Source organism: Triturus cristatus, chromosome 6, assembly GCF_964204655.1.
Source record: "Triturus cristatus chromosome 6, aTriCri1.1, whole genome shotgun sequence".
In the NCBI taxonomy this organism is placed as follows: domain Eukaryota; kingdom Metazoa; phylum Chordata; class Amphibia; order Caudata; family Salamandridae; genus Triturus; species Triturus cristatus.
Window position 1 is genome coordinate 578,317,880 of NC_140589.1, and position 23,377 is coordinate 578,341,256.

Consider the following 23,377-nt stretch of genomic DNA (forward strand, 5'->3'; position numbering starts at 1 on the left):
CATAGAAATTTTGCTACATACACACCAATTAGAATCTAGGGCTTTGAACACACAACACATACTAATGTCGATGTTTTTTCACATTGTAAAGTGCTAAGAAATCCTCAACATCATTGTCCTCTGTAAGGAACACAATTATATGATATTCCACTTCACTAAGTACACTTCACCCAAAAACTCAAAGGGACATTGCAGCCTGTGTCAGTGGAAACATTCAAGTTAGACAGATTCCATAATACATTTCATACATGTACCTGTTCCTCTGGTAAGCCATAGAACTGGTCATACAGGGAAAGGACTCCTGTGCCAGCAAGTCCAGCTCCTTTAGCAAAACGGAAGATGCACTCTCTCTTCTTCAAGCAGACGTTTTTGCTCCCCGAGGTAAGTAACAGCGGCAAAAGTGGAGGAGGTCTTTATGGCAGCAGTTTTAAGAGGCAAGTGAGCTCTTTTACAGCCACTACGTACATGTATGTGATGTGTGTGATTGTCATCGGAGATGGACACAGCTATTGGCCATCGTACGTTTTTTTCACCTGTCTCAGCCTATGGCTGTGTCGGTCATGGAGTTTACCGCCCACTACGCGTTCAACTTACGCCACAGGTGTCTGATTTCAAACGTCGTATCGGCGAGGTCAGGCACCTGCCATTTTAGTACAAAAATGCGTCTTTTAAGTACGTCGCCACCACTCAAAATGGGGGCTAATTTGTTTACATATTCAAATTTCGATGGACACTTTCTTTTAAAAATAAAAATGTATCTGTAGTGCGTTACTGTGTGGTAAAACGATATTAGATTGGTGCTGTTTACACCTCTGTTGACAGAATTATGGGGGGGGGGGAACAATATGTAAATAAAACATTTGAAATGTCTTATCTACAGAATTAAAAACAAAAAATGTTTAGGCCATGAATGTTATTTATTTAGAATAAAGGACAAAAGGAAATATTTGAGCCCATCTACAATATCCTTTATTTCTCCTGCTTCGACTGCAAAATTCCCGCTTCAGATCCCCTGCAGTAGCTGAGGATCCTGTGGAGACAGCAGCGATCTATAAACTGGCCGAGATTGCGAAATCTTGAGGTGACGGCTGTGGTGCGTGGCCCGGGAGGCCTGATGAATGCAACTGTGGTAGGGACAGCTGGACGGCGGCCGGAGCTGTGCATGAAAGGAGAGGCGTGCGGCAGTGCTCCGAGTCGGGAGCAACTAGTGGAACCTCGACCCGGCCCCTGAAGATCTTGGAATCGGGGCTGCGGCGGCCGCTGTGTCTGCATGCTTCTGCGAAATCGGAGGCAGCCGGGTGAGTGCCTTGCATCCCTTCCCCCCACATCCCCTGACTTGTTCTCGGTGGCCGGATCGGCTGCGCGAATAGACTAGACAGCCTGATTAACCCCTTCCCCGCTCATGACGGAGCCGCTCCGTCATGAGCCACGGTTGCCGTGTGCTCATGACGGAACGGTTCCGTCATGTCACGGCCGTTGGCGGCCGCTCCGCCTACGCGGCGCTGTTTCCCCGCCTGTGCGGGGGGACAACGCAAATGGGCAGAGTCATGACGGAACCGTTCCGTCATGAGCACAGCTCAACCGTGGCTCATGACGGAGCGGCTCCGTCATGAGCACAGCGCCACCGCGCTGCCCCCCCGCACCCCTCAGCGCTGCAGCGGAATTCCCGCCTCAGCAAAAGGGTTAAAGACTAGAGGGAGAAACAACTCTGTCTGGGGTTCGAGTTATCTCTGGTGGAGTCCTCGATACTGCGCAATGTGTAGCCTGAATATTGCTACGCCGGCAGGCTCTTTGTTACCCATAGCCTGCAGTGGGATGTAGTTTGGCCGTGAGGAGACCGGTAGCAGATCATTTGGGCCTTGCCGGCCATTGGAGTTCGTGTGGCAGACGACTGGGGCGGTCATTGTGTGTGTTGGGGTACCCTCGCCAGGGCCCTGCCCTACATGGTCCTTGCCTCCTGGTGCCTAAGAAAGGTTGGTGGCATATACAAGTGGAGCAGGACACTGGACCACAACAGGTGAATGTTGTGCACTGTACGTGGCCAGGCAGCTAGTGGAGGACCCCAGATATTCGTGTGCGCCATCCTGAACAGAAGCAGGCTGTGGAGAAGTGGTGTGGAGGACGCCTGAGTGGATCCCTGTGCGGGATGTTGGGGGTACTACTTCGGCTGACTGGAGGAAGGGGGGACACCCGTTAGGGAGGGAGACACGACTGTCTTTGGAAGCAGCCAGGTTAGTGCTCGGTGCGGCTTGCAGGCAGGAGATCTCTGCCCATGTTCTGCCTCCTCGGTAGACTTCAAACTAGCCCAAGCCTTCAAGGGGTGAGACCTCGTGAGAGAAGGCCTGCACGCACTGGACTTTGAGGATATATAACGGGTCAGGTGCCTCGCCATCATAATGACAAAAGATAAGCCGATGGGAGGCTCAACTAAACAGAGCACTCTGGATCGATACACCGGACCAGGGGCCTTAACCACTGAACAGGGGGGTGAGCAAAGGGGTGTCCTGGACAATTCAGCACTTATGGCGACGAGCACGCAGTACAGAACCACCTTAGAAGCTAAAATTGGAGAGGTGGGCTCCTGAGTTCTGCTCCTGAGACAGGATCTGCGGAATGCAATGGAGCAAATCACTGAGGCGGAGACCAGAGTCTCGGAGGTTGAAGACTCTGTTACTACCTTAAAGCAAAAAGTGGCATCCTTGGAGACTATCACCAGAGGTCTTCTTCACGGGTTGAGGATGCAGAGGGTAGGGCCAGGAGAAGCAACCTACGGTTTGTGAGATTCCTTGAAGGATGTGAGGGGGTAATAGGGCCCTTGTGCAGAAGCCACCCCCGGGAGCCAGGCCACTACCTGTCATTGCAAAGATCTTAAATTATCATGATCGGGACGTTATTTTAAAACAGGCTCGACTTAAAGAACCCCTACAATTTGAGAACACTCGCATCCTCATATTCCCATGCTATACAAGACTGGTCCAGCAGAAACGGCAGTCGTTCCAGGTGGCCAAGGCCCGCCTCCGAGAGTTGAAGCTTCCGTATGCTCTCATGTATCCCGACAGACTAAGAGTGGTATACCAGTCTCGAACATTGTTCTTCGAGTCACCAGAAGATGTCTTTGCCTGGACGGATAAAACAGTACAGGTCCGACTGCATACACTGCCCAAGAGGGTATCAGATTCTTCGTCCAGTAAGATACTTTGCAAGCCACTCAGGGCTAAATCTAAGGTGACTAGGATATCGAGACCCAGACACCGCTCTGCATCATGTAATGATCATTAGGGGCACCATATATGAGGAGCAGGGGGTGCTGGGCAGTATCTATGCCCCACGCTGTTGTCGTGGGTACTGGTTGAGCGCCCCACGACTTTATGGGCGGATATACCTGATGGGTTGGCAGTCATAGGGGGAGACTGGAATGATGTAATGGACATGGCCAGGGATAGATGGTGACCGGGGGGATAATCCTTTGCTCGCCAAAACACCAAACTATACTCCCTGGTGTCAGGACTGGGCTGGGTGGACCCCTGGTGAAGGTTGCATGGGGAAGAACAGGGGTACATATATTTGTCGGTGGTACACGAATCATTTTCACGACTTGATTACTTATTCATGCCATCAGGGGCAGCAGGTAGGGTGTGGGCCGCAGAGATACTCCTGAGAGGTCTATCAGATCACTCTCCGGTTGTTCTTATGGTACAACTGGGCCCTGCAAAACAGTCCTTTAGATGATATCTCTCCCCATGGAATCTGCAAGACAACAAGTATAGAGAACCTATTGGGTAGGCGATTGAGCTATACTTAGATCTTAATGTAGGGTCGGTATCAGCGGCTGAACCCCTCTGGGAGGTAATGAAACCGACTTTACGTGAAATAAATATCTCATATTGCTCAGCGGCACGTCGAATCAGGAAGGAGTCGGTCCTGAAGTTGGATGCTCACATTATGGAACTTGAGCGGGATAGCAGGGAGGAAGGGGGAAGTCGGGTGTGCCGCCAGTTTCTTGTGACACGACAGACCCACGCCGATCTGTTGATGGACGAGGCCCGCTTGGCGTGGCTGGCTTCCCGAAGTCGTATTTACCAGTGGGGGGACAAATCTAGCAAGCTACTCCATCGATTGTGCCAGAGGGCCTTGTGCCCCCAGGTTCTTCCTGGTATACCGGGTCCCAATGGAAAGATTATTGGGGACCCCTCTTTCATCGCGGAGAGCTTTGAAAATTATCTTGTGGAAGTACATACTCCTAAGGAATCCCTGCCAAAAGATATGGTTCATCGCTTTATAGCGCACTTACAACTCAGGCCCTCTCTGATGCAGCTCGCGCAGAGCTGGATCTTCCGCTCACTGAGGAAGAACTGAGCACGGCTCTAGGAGATTTGAACTCTGAAAAAGCCCCAGGCCCTAACGGATATACACTTGAATTTTGAAAGTGGCATTGCGGACCTGCTTTCAATCGACATATTGTGGGGGGTTGGCTACGCCGGACGTTAAATCATACTATATGGCCTCCCACCTGTTGGTATTGAACGAATGGATGGTATGGGGATAGGTCGGATCCCGCATACGCAGTGGAAAGAAGACGCATGGGAGACTCCACTCTGCATACTATCTTGTATTCGGCTCCCCTACGTCATTCTCTACCGTCGGCCACAGGAGTGGTATTCCAGGTTTGGTAACAGGCTCTTCGTAAGTTGGGATGGTGGGGCAGATTGACGGGAGAAACCCCACTGTGGTTAAATGGATGACTGCCACAACTAGCCGCTTTATCGGGATTTCGAGGCTGGGACAATATAGGGGGTCTCCGTCCTGGGAGATGTGATGTGTGGGACAATTCTGAAGTCCGTTCAGGATCTCCAGAAGGAATATTGAATGCCAAAGACCCAATTTTATAAATACCTCCAATTTAGACATGCCATCTCCCCCAGTATTGCAGGAATGGAGGCCCTTCCCAAATTCAGTCCCACTGAAGCCAAAGTGTTCATGGGAGACTTAAAAGACCATAAAATCTCCAAAATGTATCAGTCCTTGCTGACAAATAGCCACCACCACCTTAGACAAACTTAGAGAGGCGTGGGAAGGGGATCTCGGCCCACCGGATGGAGAAGATTGGACGGAGGCCCTGGCCTCCCCGCGGGAGGCAGCGATCGCGATGCGACTTCGTCTAATTCAATTTGAATACCTACATCGTGTCTACTATACCAGGGTTAGACTGTGGAGGGCGGGCCTGGTGACATCCACAATATGCTTACGATGTGGCCACGAGGAGGAAACCCTCATCCACATGATTTGGCATTGCACAACACTCATGAAATTCTGGCGAGGGATATAAGCCTGCCTTGCTGAGGTGCTGGGATGGGAGCTCCCTTCTTCGCCTAAATTGGTACTGTTACATATAATGTCGAGTGTTGGGGATAATATTTATAAACTACATCTATTGGTATTGGGACTCACGCTGGCTAAAAGAGACATTGCGCGGAAATGGAAAGCGGAGACCCCACCTTCTTTGTCAGCATGGAAGAATGGCCTAGATTTCTGTATGGGATTGGAGATTCCAATATCTAGAGGCGCTGGGCGGATTACCGAGGTCTCTACCTTGAACCACTTCCCTCTGTAGATACCTTGATCCTGTGATGATCGTTCAGGATTGTGGAGTGATAGACTGATGACTCACTGATATTTTTCATTTGGGGAGGTGGGTGTTAACATGGTATTTAAGATGTAGAGCTGTAATAGTGCAACGGGGGTATTTTACAGTTCATGGTTAATGGGTTTTTTCTCAAAATGTCTATTCTAAATGTCAATACAACTATCCTGTATCTTTACTAAAGCAGAAGGCTTCTGGGTTACAGAGCCCTGCATTATATTTGACGCTTGTCACAATAAAATCTGTTTATAATTTTTTATTTTTTAAATCAAATAAGTTGCTGTGGAAAATGTTCAAATGTTTTACCACTACAGACGTATAAACCCTGGGAGAGTGAGGAGACAGCCTCATGTACAATGCCCTTTTTCAGACCTTGCCACTATGGAAGAAAGGGATATAATCAAGAAGTTCAGATTGAATAGGCAAACTATACTGGATTTTTGTCGTCAGCTGGAGCTAGATCATTAGCCTCACAACAGAAATCCCACATCTATTACACCAATTGCCAAACTCAAGTCAGTACTTCATATTGTGGCCACAGGATCCTTCCAAGACCCTGTGGTCGTGTCAGGTGGAATGTCACAACCAACTTTCAGTGGTGTGCTACAAGAAGTTATATCTTCAATGATGAACCACATCAACAGCTTCATCCAGTTTCCATGGCAGCAGGATTTAGCCAATGTGAAGGGGGACATTTACAGTTTTGGTCACCCACCACATGTGGTTAGAGCAATTGATGACACATATATTGCCTTAATACCACCACATGCCAGAGAACAGGTCTGCTGGAATCAATAAGACTTCAATTCAATCATTGCGCAAGTTATTTGTACAACACTAGTGTCTGTGCACATTTCCCCAACTCTGCCCATGATTCCTTTGTAATACAGGACAGCTCCATGCCCCTGCAAATATCACAACTAAGACCTAAGAGAGCCTGGCTTGTCGGTCAACATAATCATTCATAATATTGTGTGGGAAATTTCTAGTTAAATAATCTGTAATTACGTTACATTTTTTGGCACTTTTTTTGTCTTCCATCTAGGAGTCTCATCTTATCCTGACTGACCATGGTTGTTGGCACCACTAAGGTATCTAACAACGCCACCAGATGTCCCCTTCAGTGAGATCCATCAAAGAATACGGTGGCAAGTGGAGTGGGCTTTCAAGCTCCTAGAGGCAAGATTTTGTTGTCTGCACAAAGCTGGAGGAGCCCTCGTCTACTCACCCGATGAGGTGTGCCAAAGCACCATGGTGTGCTGCATACTCCACAACTTCGCCCTGCGACGGAACATCTGTTACATCACAGAGGATGGAGACCATGAAAAGTCACCAGGTGAGGATCCTGAAATGTCAAAGGAAGATGATAGTGGTGAAGAAGGAGTTGACTTACTTGTCATAGACAACTTCTTCTCATGAGTGTAACTATATCTTTGCATGTTATCACTTTCACCTTCACACCAATAATTGATGTGATGATGAGAGAAGTATGTGGTGGTAATTTGTTAGGAAGGGCAAGTTGAGGGAAATTCTGGCTAAAGGTGTTTGTTGATCAAAGTTTTGACACGTTGACTATTGTGTTCGCTTTCCTTGTTTATCTGTCATTATTTTGTTAATCTGTGTCCTCCAAAAGTTGACTTTGTAATGTGTCTATTATGGTAATCTTTTTGTTTTGATCTGTTCACTGTTTCTTCACCATAAGATCGGATAGGATAGGGATTTATAAAGTGCATAAAACCCGAGGGTACCAAGGCGCTGAGCGGATGGGAAAAGGAGAGGAAAACGAACGGCTGCAGACTAAACTGTGAAAAGCCAGGTCTTCAGTCGTTTTTTTAACACGGAGAGGGATTCCACATGGGAGATCGAGGAGGGTAGAGTGTTCCAGAGCACTGAGAAGGAGCATCTGCCCCATCTGACTTTTCAAACTCTAGGGATGGTCAGTTTTCTCTGGGATGAAGATTTCTAGGTCCTCCCAGGCGTGTCATCTTCTTATAATATTTGCAGGTATATGGTGCTGTTTCAAAGTACCAAAGGAACATGGATTGATCCTGGGAAAGACAGACACTGACTTTGGATGTACACATCTTGTACCAAAGCAACTTGCACTGTGATTGAATGGAAGATTTGAAGATTACATTGGACTCTGTCTTGTGTTGTCATTAAGGCAATATGTGTCATCATTAGCTCAAATTACATGGGGTGGTGGAGCCAAATCATGCTCATCTCCCTTGATATGGGCAAAATCCTAATTACGTGTAAAGTGTATGTAGCTGTTGATATGTCTCATCATTGTAGGACATATGTCTTGTGGCACACCAATGAAAATTGGTTGTGACATTCCACTAGATAGTGGAACAGTGAATTGGAATGATCCTATGTCTACAAAATGTATTACTGTCATGTTTTTGCCTATTGATGTTATTGATGTGGAATTCCTTATATGAGCCAGAATATCTGGCTCCAGCTGATGACATGAGGCAATGCTAATTTGCCTATTCAAACTGAATGTTTTGGATATATCCCCTTCTTCCATGTTGGCAAGGTCTGGAACTGGAAATGTTTAAACTGGCAGTATTAGGGTAATGTATGAATTGGTATGTTAGTGAAAATGTTGACAGACAAGTATTGGTCATATGGATTAAGCAATAGTAGATGATTTTATGGGATATTGTTTGTTAGTCATGGTTGGGAGCTTGAGAAAGGTATTACCTACATGCAAGATATTTATGTTTACACAATACTTTGATTTTTAGAGAGAAAGTTCGGAGCGGTGCACCACCAATTTTACTTATTAATACATAATACCAAGTTGTCAGTCTTATGTACTTGTAAAAATCATTATTTTAATTGTCCAACCAAAGTCTCAGCCAACTCGTTTCGTTCAAATTGAACTTCGTCAGGGCTGGAAAAGTATAGAAAGACACAACATAAATATACGAACAGCAAAAAGAACATTAAAACAGTCAAAGACACACATTTTTTTAAAAACACCACATGCTTAGAGAGTAAGCACAGGACAGATGGGAATCTAATACAAACACTTAATACAAAAATATGACCATACAGAAGTATAACCAATGACGCAAATTTTGTTTGCAAAATCACATACAAAAATAAAAGTAAAAGTCAAAGTCAAAAACAAGTGGACAACCGAACAGTAAACATTTAAGTCATAATCATAACAATGAGGAGTGAGAATTCCACATAAATATATTACAGTATTTCATCAGTAACAGACGCATAAATATGCCCATATTGGCCTAATGTTATATGTTCAGCAGGCCCTTTTGTATTTAGTTTGTTATTGAGTGAAGACAGGTCTAAAACAACCTTTTCAGACAAAAAGTTTTGACCAATTATTATTGACCAGAAAATCTTTTTTGGTGTAAGACAAGAAAACGGGCAGAAGAGAAATAATAAATAAATAGATAAGCAAACGTTCCCCAGTGGAGACACGTACTATGTGTGAGGTTGAAAGTATTTTCCAAAAGCGTATGACCGTAGTCTGTGCGAGTAATATCCGTCTTGAGAGGAGCGTCGTAGTTCCCAAATAAATAATCTCAATGGAGATCTCTGTGCCACCTTGATAAGGGCACTGTACACAATTCTGCCAGACAAACAATAGAAACGGCAACATGTAATAACGGATCAATACAAAAGATATGTCCACATAATTAAAAGGAAATAACAGATCTCATCTGGTTAATGACGAAGCGTGGGTATGTGGCCACAAAGGCGTGAGGTTTAAGTACGAAATGCAATTAATCCGAATTAACATGTTTCAATCCCAAGCGCCTACAGCATTCATACAATACCAGTCCAAATAACATGCTGCTAACACGTACTGCAGGGGAGTACCAAACCGAAATTCCAAGTGACAACACGTAATTGAAAATGCCAATGCCATCGACTATGTTACGCAAAAATTCACATCAGGGCAAATTGTCTGAAATCAGCGTTCAATGTTGTTTCACAAAAATAGGTAAAACACCCACCATGCTTTCACATGCGTGGTAAAAAGCGTTTCCGTTGCGCGAAAAGGAGACAAATCGGAGCTCCCTGTGTCCTACCCAACACTGAGTCGCAACGGTTTCTCTAGGTAAGCCACCAAATACGTACATGCAGCCTGACAACTATACCAAAAGTTACACCTCATACCTGAAAGTCAGTCGTGGTCCGTGCTCTCCCCTCAACGTGTTCCGTATGCTTAAAGCGAAGAACCGCCAAAGTTAAAAGGGAAACGTACGTGTCCAAACAACGAGACGTCGGGAATTGTGGGCGGGCATTATCAGGGTGGCCAATAAGGTCCTAGCATCCTTTGTATCCCAGGCAACCTGTACGTCTACCGGAGGTAGAGAAAAGGGACTTGCATGTATGGAAAACAAAAGAAAAAAAATAACAGGGCATAAAACTTTATTGTCCCAGCACCTGCGTTGTCTACATAGCCAAAATAATCCATGGATCAAGCGTAACCCGGGCAATATGAATGTCCACCCAGAATTAAAAAGGGGGGGACATACTCCCATCCAGACAAATTCATAGGGTCAACGAATAAAACTCAGAAACGTTCCAAAAAGCCGCATACAATGCACAAAAATGCGACATATACAAAGTGACAAGACGCATATTTGTCCGTGCGCGGATAGCAACCAGACATCCCTAAGAAGGTGTAAACAGCTCTAGGGCATCAAGGGCTAACACATCTTCAAGAGGCAACGCACGGCAAAAAGGAGAATCTCTCCTCTCAACTCACACACGGAACCCGAGCAGCCACCCAGTAAAAAAGAAAAAAAAAGGAAAATAGATATATCCACTGCACAGGTGCAGCGTATGTCATGTGCAATACCTCAGACTCTGAGAACATGACCGGGGCGTCTTGCTTGGTATAACGTTGGTATTAAATAAATAAGCCCAAACAGCAGTGCTTTAAGTGGGAAAAAAAAACTGGGGGTGCTCCAAAAGGGGCGTGGTTAATGTCTTGAAGGGGCGTGGCCTATCCCAGTAGTTGCGTGGTCTAAATCAAAATAACTAGCACTGTGTGCTTAAGAAAATCATGAAGTCGCATCCAGCAAAGGATAATAAAATAGGCAAAAAGGTATATTTATTAAGTATAACCCATAAAAATACCAAACACTTTAAAAAACATGTAAAGAATATTTATATTACTTAGAAATCTATTGCAGGATTCCCCAAAACCCTCGAAGATATTCAGTGTGTTTGTTTTGCTGGGGTTTCTCACAACAATTTTCTTCAGCAGACCTTCTACCTTTTGCAAGCCAACTCTTTACATACAGCTTTGGGTCAAATGTTTCAAATGGAGGACCATTGAGTTTCACCCATAAGCATGAAGAAATGGTCTCGACAAGAAGAGAGGCCCTTGTTGGACAAGCAATTAAGTTCATTGCACTGAAACCTCTCTCGCAATCCGCATTACTTGCTGGCAGGGTTTCCATGCAAACTACTAACTTTTTTAATGCTTCAGGGGTTTTCTTTCCACCAAAATCTTTGAAAAGTCTAAAAGCTTGTATAGTATCTCTTGCTGGCAGCTGAAATTCTGAACACAGTTTCTGGATATCTGTTTCCCCATAAAGAATGCATTCATCACCAGAAGGCAAGTTGCCTGCATCTAGCACACTGAAGCTGGCTATAAGTTCTTTCTCAGAATCAGGGGCACATCGTTTATTGATATTTACAGAAAGACTTTGGTAAAACTGATTTTGATTAAGGGCAACAGAGTTACTTCTACCATGGGAAAGAGGAACATCCTTGAATTTGCCCTCGTCCACCGCTTTCTGAGCCGCAGAAGCAAACTCCCCTGGTGAGTCCTTCATTGCTAGAAATATGCGTACTTGACTAACCAAAAGTCTGTGGGCATTAACAATTGTAATATCCCTCCTCTGTAAGGAGAGTGATAAGTCTTTGAGCTCTTGAAGTGCATCACACATTACCCCCAAATCTCTGATAAAAGAATAGGATGTAAGCTTCTTCAAGAGACCTTCATACTTACTCCGGTCTCTTATGGGTCTGGATGGGTCTTTAGAAGCATTCTCAAAATGTTTGCACAAGGCAGGGAAGCAGTTCCAAACAGCTTTCACAGATCTGTAACTGGATGCTACCCATCTAGTATCCAGCATTTTCCCTATCTTCTGAAGTTGTACACATACCTCGCTGGCGGCCCGATTTAGCTCTCTCTGGTTTTTTGGTGACATGCTGTATGTGGCATACAATGAGTCCATGAAAATCTTAAAGTGATTGACCCCTGCAACCTCATCAACTGTATCTGCCACAGCAAGTTCTAGTCTGTGAGCCAAACAATGCCATGTCAGTACAAGATTTGGAAATTCTGATTTCAACAATGCTACTACTCCTCCTTTTTTACCAAACATTACTGCTGCTCCATCAGTACATACCGCAATCAAGATATCATGAAGCAGATTTTTTGTGAGTCCAACTTTTTCAAAGTAGCTTAGGAGAGCTGTCTTTACGCCAATAGCATTAGTTTCTGCCAGCTCCAGAAGGCCGAAATAGATGGTCTCTGGGGTACTTTCATTTCCAAAAATGCCACGGAGGTAGATGATCAAGGTAGAAGCATTGCTAATAGAAGTGCTCTCATCAATTAATACTGTGATCTTTGGTTTGTGTTGTCTGATATAACAGACCAATCTTTGTTGCATTTCCAATGCAATGTGTTTTATTATTTCTGTTGCAGTCACATTGCTGTGCAAAACACGGCCCATTGCACTGCCACTCTTTGCCTGAAGGAGAATTAGATCAGGGTGGTCAGTGAAAGGGCGATCTTTTTTTGCCAAGTAGTAGGCAGTGTCAAATATCCTGCATGTGCTCTCCATATGTTTTGCATTACATTCGTGTACTGTCACCACAAATGTATCTTTCTGCTGAGCTGTAAGAATGTCCTCAGCTGCCAAGTGACCAGCGCTCGCCTTATGCTCCATAATCTTCTTCCTGAGCTGTTTCTGCCTAAAAGCTTTTCCGTCACCGGAGGGACCAACCTCGCCATCTGCCCACACTTTAGTTACGCGCATGCCTTGGGTGTTATTGTGCACTGAAAGACCTGTTGATTTAGCCCGTTTACAGGAAGAGCATCCAATATTGCCTGACTTAAGGTACAACCATTTATATTCCTCCTGAAAGTAATACCACTGTTTAGTGTTCCAGCAGTCAGGGAGTTCGACAGTTTTTTTCTCTGGCACACATTGGAGTCTTTGTAAAGGTGGACTGTCCCTGTCAGACTCTTGCTGAGTTTGACTAGCCTCATCAATAGTTGGTTGTACTGGACAAGACTCCCCTGTAACTCGCTGGCGCTTCAGTGCCGGTAGGAAGTCAATCATTGAAGACTGCATAGACTTGCGCTTCAGAGCAGAAGCAGATAAGCTACTAGTAGCCATGGTAAAATGTACAACTTCCTTCTTGAAGGCTGGACTGGTATATCTGAAAAAGAAAAGAATTTTGCTCTGCTGGTTTCCTCTGCCAATTTTGGTTTCCAGGTGATAAGGCCTTGCGTCACGAAAATAGAATATTGAGCCTCTTATCTGCAACAAAAATTGAATAGTTTACTCCAGTGATCAACAATGTTTAATTGGAGTGCTATTTGGCAGGCAGGTGTTACTCTTCATTTTGTGCTGCTCCTGAAAGGATCTCTCATTGTACAGTGAAGTTGTAAGGTTTTCCTGATCTGGAGATCCCAAAATACGTCTTCCCTGGGTCTCCAAAAGTCTTTAAGATGGCACTGGTACATCTGTATGTACTCTACTCCTGTCTACTTACTCCTTCGTGATTTGCATACACTGGACCTGTTCACTGCCTCACACATGGGATACCAGTGCACACTGCCTGCACAGTTCTCTCACACACATACTCCCTGCTAAGGCCCGATGTATAGTATTTTGATTTATGTAACACTTACTACCCCTGATGAGGGGTTGCATCGCTTGTTCGGCGAGTAGCATGCTACTAGGAAATCCATAAAGGATTAGTGGCAAATTAGTATAGTGATATATGAAAGTAATTTGAGCGGTGGATGTGTTAGTCATTTGGATTGAGAAGGGTAGTGGAGGGATAGAATAGGGAAAAGGTATGCATTTATATAGCACTTGCTACCCCCCGAGGTGTTGAATTGCTTTTTCGGCGAGTAGCACGCTACCCCAGAACCCATACAATACTAAACCCACAGAACAAACCCACAAAGCAAGAATAGACTACTGCAACACTGCATGGAATAAATAATATCCAGAGGCACTGCCATCATACTGCGTCACTGCATGGAATAAAGAGTACCCGTAGGCACTGCTCTCTTCCTACCTCGCTATTGGAATTGTAAATGACAATGCTTTTTATATATTTGTTTCAAAAACCAACACATTAATAAAAGGCATTGTAATCTACAATGCCAATGGCTCAAACTCTAGTAAATGCGAGACCTAATGCATTGCAAATGCTTGTTTTGAACTTTCGTTCTGACAATATAAAGGTTTTTTTTAAAAAGAAAATGTACTTTTGATGTAAACTAACGGCACCAAACATGTCACAGTACCTTGCAAATGCAAATGTTTCTATACATCACCATATGAAACATATTTTAGCCAATGTAAAACAGACAATGCCAGATTAGGGAAATGTAGAAAAGGTCAAGAAGAAAAAAAACATAGACGGCTAAAATGTCCTGACTCATGCGGCTTACTTATATTGTAAAACAAAGAACTATATGATAAAAATATATATAATGGTCTAACAGTTTCTGAATGTTCTTTCCTGGCATGTGAGAAATTCAACGGTACTGACGCAAAGCATTTCTACTTCCTACCATAATTCACGAATAAACATGTTATGGTGGAAAAGAGCATGCCATCATGTCCAGTGGTGAGGCTTGGAATGAAGCTGCCTTCGATTTAGTTTCTTACGAAAGTGAATCACTATTTACAATTTGTTTGGGCTGTTAAAATTCCAGTCATGTCAGGGTACGTTCATAATGTGACGCCCCTGCACTTCGTGGGGCGTAAATACCAAATTTAAATGATCCACCCTACAAAGAAGCAAAGATTACTAGGTTAATTAGGCATGCAATATCTGACTAGTTGTATCACAAAAGCAAAACATAGGAAATTCACCACAATATTTTCTTCAACAAGTTTGGCCAAATCAACCAGCAATAAAGCAAATTAATCCTGTAACAACTTCCCCTGATGCCATTTCATGAGCAAGGGCCATGCAGCACAATGTCCAGTCTGGGCCTTATGTCGTAATGCTAATTCTTTTAAACCAGGTCTTGAATGAAATTCATGGTATGGACTCATTAACAGTAAAGTGTGTGAATCCGCCTAACAACCCTGCCCGGGTGTCTCGTGAAAGCCTGTTCCTTAAAACGCTAAAGGTAGCATGTTTGTGCTGCAGGGGGTATCAGGGTACTGTATTTAAACCTTAATCTTCCATGAACTCTAAGGTGCATGTTGATGGGCGCTGACATGGTTAATTAATCCACGTGGATACTGTGTGGGTTGGTTGGGGATTGGATGTTCGCTGTTCACGTCTCAGAGGTCGTAAACAGGAAACCACAATGACACTAACAGGGCTTCGTGTCGTGTAAGCAGATATTGCAGTGTCCTGAAGTCTATCACAGCTGCTAATTTTCCCAGGTTCATGCACGATGAGCTGTTCGTCAGTTTTTCCCCTTGAATTCTGGGACTTGTAGTAATAAGTAAGACTACAAGTCCCAAATTTCAAAGAAAAAAATCCTGGACTGGAACAGCTAATCACGCGTGGGCCTGGAAAAATCGGCAGGGCTGCTCTGTGCCTTGTAGATCGCGTTCTAGTGATGTTCCCATGGCCCAGGTATGAGCGGTAAGGTGTACCAGATTTCGGACACGTTGCTTCAATATTTGCAGTAAGTGCTCGAACGGGTTTCTGGTTTCCAGAAATGTGCTGAGACCATTTTGAAATTACATGTTTTAGTGGCCTCTTGGCCAGAAAGGTAGTGCGTTTGCTTGAATCACTTTTTCCAATGCTAAACAACATTAGCGAAGGCACTATGTCTGCATTGGCAAAGACAGAATTTTATACCCCAAACATGGTGACCAAAATGTGGTATCGAGAGAGTGTTGGTAAAGGTAGAGAAGGACTGCGGCCTCTGAATGACATTTGGTGTTTACAATCATTCATTAATAGCCATATCTTTTGAGCTGTGCCGTAAGCCACCAGACAGTTCGTTATTTGTTGAATGTCAAATCAAATCGAGAGTGACTGTTGAAGGTATTTGAAACGTTACTATCCTAAGCTTTAAAAGTGCTCTCGTAAAGCGATGCTTTTACTTTTGATATTTTTAGCAACTTTTGTGCTTTATGTTCTACCATGGCACTTGCCTTAATTTAATATGCAGGGGCACCAAGCTTGAGGTTCTAGCCCCGCGCCCACTGTCTACATTATTATTATTATTATTATTTTTGAAATCATCCAACCCGGGCCTCCTACTGCCTCACATAAGCAAGGCACCTGCCTAATTTAGTAGGAGCCACATGTCTGTCGGTCACCATGCCCTTTGCACTGTGTGTGGAGCCCAGAGCGATTTGTGGGGGCATAAGTAAGTGTTCTCACGATTTAATCAGCAGGTGCGTTTTTTTCGGTATGCGTTTGCTTGAATCACTTTTTCCAATGCTAAACAACATTAGCGAAGGCACTATGTCTGCATTGGCAAAGACAGAATTTTATACCCCAAACATGGTGACCAAAATGTGGTATCGAGAGAGTGTTGGTAAAGGTAGAGAAGGACTGCGGCCTACACAGAGCAGGGCAATAAAGTAGCACATTACTGAGCTAAGCTTCTGACTCTGAAAAACTGGAATGCAAACCACTCGCTGCGCCAAAAGCCCACTATACTGCACTAACGCTTTCAAATGAGGCCGCCACCCTCATTCGGTTCAATCACCATTAATCTTACCTCTTAGATACAAAACGGATTGAAGAACTTCTCATGCTCTGAGTCCTGGTCCTGGATTTGTCCCGCGCTGGCACCACCACGACGTTGCTCTCCCGCCGGAAAAAGAGAAGGGAAATCCCGAGAGAAAATGGCTCTCTTAAAGGATTTCCCTTCCTCCAACAAAGCTCACCTGGCATGACGTCATGCCGTCGTGCCGTGGACGTCAGGCTGTGACCACTGAGCTGATAGGTTCAAAACGGGTCCGAAAAAAAAAAAAAAAAAAAAATAAAGAACGGACTACCTTTAGTAGCCACGAAAATAGAGCCCGATAGAGACCCGTTTCGAGGGCCTCAAAAAAAAACTGCCGGTGCTCAGACCCGGACAGACCCGGCCCACTTAAAGCCCTGCCAAACAGGAATGTAATCCAGACTATCCAGAATACACAGATAAGAGACTGGTCAATACCTAAGAATGATGGTATTAAAGGTGAGAAGCCATCAAAACATGGAGCTCCCGGACTTGTGAGATTGGCTCTATGGATAAAAGTAACAAAGGGAACGTTCTATGATTCATAGAAAGAAAGCTCTAGTCTGCTGGAAGAAAACGTAGGCTAGCAATAGACCATAGTCTTTTGAAGATAAAATCCAGGTGTCATATTGCTACCCAGGAACAAAAGACAGATGAAAAACGGCCCACAAGAAGATCCATGTTATCATTACAACACAACCCTCGCACATACCTCACCCAAACATAAGGGCTCATGTAAGGAAGTAATGGAATTCATGGTCAGAGTTATGCCCCATGGCAACAGACCGTAATCTACATATCCATTTGGATTCTGTTTGTCTCAGTGTGAGGTCTCGATTCCCTCCTCGTTTATTAACAGGGACATGGTCTATACCAAAGAAGAAGAAGGACTTATCACCCAAATGTACTCTATTGTAATGCTCAGTCATGGGGTACCTTGCATCATTGTTGATAAGAGCTCGTCGGTGTTCTTGAATGCGAGTCTTCAGACATCGTGCCGTGCTCCCTACATAGATCTTTCCACACGGGCACTCAAGTGTGTATATTACGTATTTAGTATTGCAGTTGATGAAATGCCTGATCTCATGTACCTTATCAGTATTGTAGCTAAATACTTTACATTTGTTACGTCCAAATACACATACATTGCAAGTAGTACATGTGTAAAAACCAGCTCGCGGTGTTGGTAGCCAGGTGTTGGGTGTCTTCTGTGTGGTCACATAGCTCGGACATAAAGAGCTTCTAAGTGTGCGTCCCCTCCTGTACACCAAGGAGGGTTTTGCATTGATGATGGGACGTAGTCTGGGAATGTCTAAGAGTAGATGCCAATGTTTCCTAAAGGCTTTAAAAATGTTATCACTATGTGCAGTGTAATTCGTGAAAAAGCATATTCTGTCTCTGGTTTTAGAACTGATGAGCGGGTTCCTGGAAACCTCCCTATCAGTATGACAGTATGCGCACCGGAAAATGATAATGCTGGATGAGCCGCATTCCTGTGTTTACAAGTGGCAAAGTAAACAGTAGCGGGCCACATTTTTGAAAAGTGTTGCATCACTGGTTGAAAACAGCGATGGGACACTTTACATTGCGCCCTCCTTGAGAACATTGGATGCCCCGTATTTGCAGTACAGCACATGTCACAAGGATTGACCAGATACGCCAGGAATCCTGACATATCTGGTGGCGCAGTAATGACGCATTGCTGGAGTTTGTTGGAAAACAGACACAACTTCAGTAATGTGTCATCACACATGGGCGAGTCTCATGTAAAAGGGCTTGCGTCAGTCCTTATGCCTGCTGTGAAGCAGGTGTAAGGAATGGAGGCAGTGAGCCCATAGAAGTAGTGCAGTGAAATCTGATTGATTTAACTGCGCCACTTCCACGAGCCTTTTTTACCGGGGAACGCTCACCCGGCATACATTGTACCTGACGCAGGTAAAATGTAGTGCAGGGGTTTACAGAGTGATACATCTGCCTGGATGCGTCACCTTGTAAATATGGCGCATTATTTACGCTGCTGCAGCATCACAAAAATTGATGCAATGGCGGCATTAGGCCCTGTCATCTTTTAACTCACTTTCAATACTTCGCTGTGCAATAGAGTGAAGCTGGTAAAAATGCATAAAAGGCTGTATGAGAAGCTGCAAAGAATGTGTCTCATTAACTTCACAAACTCCCAACAATGGACGGGGCGTTCTGTGGGGGAAATGATCAGTTCAAACACACAATATATTTATATTGTCACATTAATTATTTATAATGATTTTAATTAACATGTTTCCAAAATGACTTACCAGCCAGTGCATCAAACTCCTGGACTAGATGATGAGGAAGTTCTCCTGTTGCATTTAGTGTGGGAGAAGAAGATTAGATGCAGCAAGTTTAGAGAATGTGCAGTTTTACTAAAGAAGCAAAAATTATAAAAGGACAGTGGTTTAGGAGGAGAAAGAACTTATGAACAGCCAAGCCTCTGCCTTCCTCAATTGGATTGTGTTACCTCACACCACTCACATACTCCTGAACCTTGCTCATGTAACACAGAACATGAGAGAAATCATGGCAAGAGTGATTCAACACACCTTCCTTCCCTCACAACTGTAAAATTGGAAAAACAAATGTAAAATTGCAATGGCAGAACAGAGAAAACCTAAACCTGATAACCAAGCAAAAGCCAATACAGAAACAACATTTGAGAAAAGATACATTTCAATACATAACACATCCTTTGAATCGAGAAGGAAAGTTCCTGATGCTGTCTCCACGACTGGCTAGCCTGAGAGATGCCCACAAGGTCACTGGTGAAACTTTGGAATGACCCAGTAGCAATAAAATGGTGACAAGCAAGGATCTTGAGATAGGGTGAGATAGGGTGAGATGCCATGGGAGTTCCTTTCTTGAGCAGGTGCACAATACCAGAGCAATGAAAGGTGGAAACCAATACCTCCAGAATCTTATTAGCACTCTAAAAAAGCTTGTTCCAAAACGGGGAGCCTTGGAACACTCTGTCACAATTCCATTATTGCCATTCGACAACTTCACTAAACTAGCGTTTGGATTCACATCTTCAGTCATATGTACAGGACCAGCCTCATTCCACCTTACAAGCATGAATGCACACGCATCAGGTATTGAGCTGAGTCAATATCAGAGCCCACCTCCACATACGAATGCCCCATACACTGGACAGGAGACAAAGGGCAGCTTCCTGTGATGTATTTCCTGCCTACCACTTCCTGTAAGAAAGAATGGGTTCCGGTCCATTTCCGGAAATTCCAACCCCAGTGCGTACTGTCCGCATGCAGAGAGTAGACGACATGAGAGATGCCTTGGCTCTGCATACGGTGCTCACGCTCCGCATCACAGGAAGTTGCTGGCAGCCATTTTCTGTTCATTCTGAGTCATCCTCTGTCACAGATCAGATCCTCTGCCATCCTGCTGCTCAGTACAACCTAAGTACCTCCAACATGACAGAGGTACATGAGGAGAATGCACTCCCTTTCACTGAAAGGGAATTAGATATCCTAGCAGAGGGGGTGCTTGGAAAATTCGATCAGCTCTATGGCGTGCCTGAGGACCAGTTGAGCAAATGCAGCATGAGTCAGACTCTGGTCCACCATTGGGGAGCGCTGCAGTGCAGTGGGCGTCTATACCTGGTGGGGTAGGCATGCTGTAAGCGCTGGGAGGACCTAAAATTGTGGGCCGGATCAAGGCCTGTCCTTCCAGCACCATGTGCATCAGCCCCACCTATCGACACTATACAGGAGGCTCCTTAAGGCAGCCTGGCTCACCCTCCATGCTCAGGTGGAGGAGTATGAGCAGCAGAGATCTGATAAGCATATTAACTGAAATATGTGGCTGAAAGTATGATGTTAGGGATGACAGAGCTATACCATTATGTGTCCCATGCCTCTATTTATTCACACTGCACAAATGCATCAGTCATTATAAGGGTAGCTGTAGTACATGAATGCACCAAGCAGAGTGCATTCTGGGAGTAGTAGTTTTTGTATGCCACCGGGGAAATAGAGACACACATGTGCATTTTGATATAAAGTTGCACTGCCAGCACCATTAGCAGTTAACCAAGGGCTTTATAACTGATGTGTGCTTTGGGTGAGGAATGGTACAGACACTGTCCAGTGTGTGGATAAAAAGCCTATGGCTGTTGGATGCTGTGATTTGCATTGCCTTTGTTGAGATTGACTTCTGATTAAGATAGATCATCAGGTGCAATTGAATTAAGACAGAATTTGAGATCCTTGCCTCACTCTTAAGTGATACCTACTTCTCTAGGTGGGTTCACATACACACGTCTTCCCAACAGTGGCTTGTATGTCATTTGTCCAGTCAAGGTAGCTGTTAAAACTAGCCACAATTGTTCACCAGGGCACAGCAATACATGAGCAGTCTGCGAAGGCAAAATGTGGCACTAGACTGTCTGCTGTTGTGAGGGAATATCAAATTGTTAGACTCTCCACTTAGCAAAGCCAATATCCCAGAACCTTTTTAGATATGTACACCCAAATCTGCATTAGTGTTGTCACATACAATGCTGCTACACAGCAGGTGAGATTTGTTAGAAAGTGTAACAGTGCAGAGACTCCATATCACAGGAGTAATCCAATACCATCAGGACTGTCTCTGATGTCCTTTTGTAGACTGGCATTGGAAGATGCCTTTGTGGCAATGACAGGAAACACAGATTACAAGAATACAGAAGGTGAGGGTTAGTCAGTACAGAAGTGTAAACAATCAAATTTCAAGTTAGATATCTATGTGCAAGTCAAATGGGGACATCACAGTGAACATACACATACGTTAGGCCCAAGGTCACTAATATTTGTATAGTGTGATCAGAGGAGAAACAAGTCTGCCCGTGCTTCATGTAGTTATGTGTGCAGTTCTGACGTGTACAACCACTACATTATAATTTGTCTTCCATTTCAGTGGGCTCAGCTGGCCAGGAGGACCAGGAACCGGGTAAGAGCAGGACATCGTTGGCACACCGGTAGCCATGACCTCTCTCCACTACTGAAGAGGAGGAGTGGTTTCCCCCATAATCCTTATGTTTCCCAACCCCGTGTGGTGCATGGTCCTGCACCGGCCAGCCAGGAGCCTGCTTCTGATTCAGAGGAACTGGTGATTGTGGAGATAGAGGATGACCAGAAGGATTGTTAACTTGGACTTTGACTTTGTTTTGGACATTATTTTTCTTTGCCCTTGTATATAAACTGGTTCCTCTGATGCTTCCTGACATGTTATATTTATGTTGCCCTCCAAGTCCCCTAGTCCTTTCTGTTTGAAGAACATTATCTGCTTTTCTTCCTCCCTTCCAAACAGACTGAATATTTCATTTTTATCAAAAGGATTTCTTTACATAAACTTATTTTTTGCATCAAACTTTCTCTATCTTGTTAACTTCATTGTAAATGTTGTGTTCAAAGTATGGACATATACCTTGGGATCAGTTATTTCACATGATATCTTGTTGCACTGATGGGGTTACACTTTTACATGTGTCACTCACACACATTCATCTTCACATTTCTAGGCCTCCACAAGGGTAAACATTTGGACATCAGTACATAATACGCAACTTACTCTTGAGTTGTGAAGACATTCATCTTTTATTTATACATGTCCATGATGATATTTCTTCCTGTGATCAGGAGGGATTGTGCTTGCGACTTCGCAAGGTTGGTGGTGAGGTTTGCTGTAAATAAATGCGTTTGGGTTGGGGCCGAGGTTCAGGTTGGTGCAGTGCATCTGCCTGTACAGGGGGAAGTTCCTGGGCAGGGGCTGTTGATGTTGTACAGTTGGTGGGAGTGCCTGCACAGGGGTGATGGATGTGCCGGTGGGGGGAATTCCTGGACAGGGGTTAGTGGTAGATGTGTACTCATGCTGCTAGCTTGTGGTACAGGTGTGTGGGTGCGATGTGCTGCAGGTAGATATTTTGGCTCCCCTCCCTGCGTAGACCTTGAAGGGAAACTTTGGAAAAGTTTCAGCATGCCCTCCATCATCTTCATGGCCAAGACATGGTATTGTGTACTCTCTTCCCTATGGATGGATATAATGTCATTGGTCTCCTTGGACATGTCTTGCCAAGATCTATCCATCTTGTCCAAGACATGGGTCAGTCTGTCCACTACATTGAGGTATTTGCCGCATGTCCTACAGTGCCTTGGACATGTCTGACAAGGTAGCCCTTATGGCACGAATGTCCTACCTCACATCAGCCTGCTGTCGGAAGAAGTCCTCCTCCCACTGGACACCATGGCCATCTGCTACCTCCCTCTGCATGTGGCGTGCATGACTAAGACCTTCAAGTTCACCAGCATGGGGGAAGGTGGCAGGTGGTAGTCTGTGGACAGGAAATTGGTGTCCAAGGAATACCTGCCACACACCAGGGCTTGTAGCTCCCTCAGATGGTAGAGAAAATGCCTGGGATGCACTGTATAGGGAGGAGTGTCTAGGGTAACCATTAGGTCTGTCTTGGGTGTGAGGGCTGTGAGGGAGTGAGCTCTGTGTTGGGGTGTGTGAGAGCTGTGGCTTGTTAGTGCTATGCTGGGGACTGGCAGTCATGGGTTTTTGGTATTGAGGCACTCTGCTGCGTAGAGGAGGGGGTGGCCTTGCACATCTTGCCCAGTGTGACAAATGTTCAGGTCCGGGTATCTGACTCGTCATCCTCTGTGAGAAGGCCCAGATAGTCTCCATCATCCTTGTGATGGTTTCCGACCATATGACGGTCACGGCGACGGCAGCGACCAATCCAATATGGCCGC

General features: G+C 44.7%; 1 protein-coding gene and 1 long non-coding RNA gene across 2 annotated transcripts; one reads left to right on the top strand and one right to left on the bottom strand.

The window, feature by feature from the left end:
- Nucleotides 1-10,766: 10,766 nt before the first annotated feature.
- On the bottom strand, nucleotides 10,767-13,047 carry LOC146817415 (E3 SUMO-protein ligase KIAA1586-like). Its single transcript, XM_085609639.1, has one exon. It carries the CDS (start codon nucleotides 13,045-13,047, stop codon nucleotides 10,816-10,818), a length of 2,232 nt encoding a protein of 743 aa, XP_085465765.1. The 3' UTR covers nucleotides 10,767-10,815.
- A 2,375-nt stretch (nucleotides 13,048-15,422) lies between these two features.
- LOC146817416 (uncharacterized) lies at nucleotides 15,423-21,995 on the top strand. The gene is made up of 2 exons (XR_014962548.1): nucleotides 15,423-15,539; nucleotides 21,543-21,995. It is a non-coding gene; the product is annotated as an uncharacterized LOC146817416 (long non-coding RNA).
- Nucleotides 21,996-23,377: the final 1,382 nt, after the last annotated feature.

Coding starts and splice junctions, on each gene's coding strand:
- LOC146817415 (XM_085609639.1), bottom strand. CDS start 13,047: ATGGCTACTAGTAGCTTATCTGCTTCTGCTCTGAAGCGCAAGTCTATG.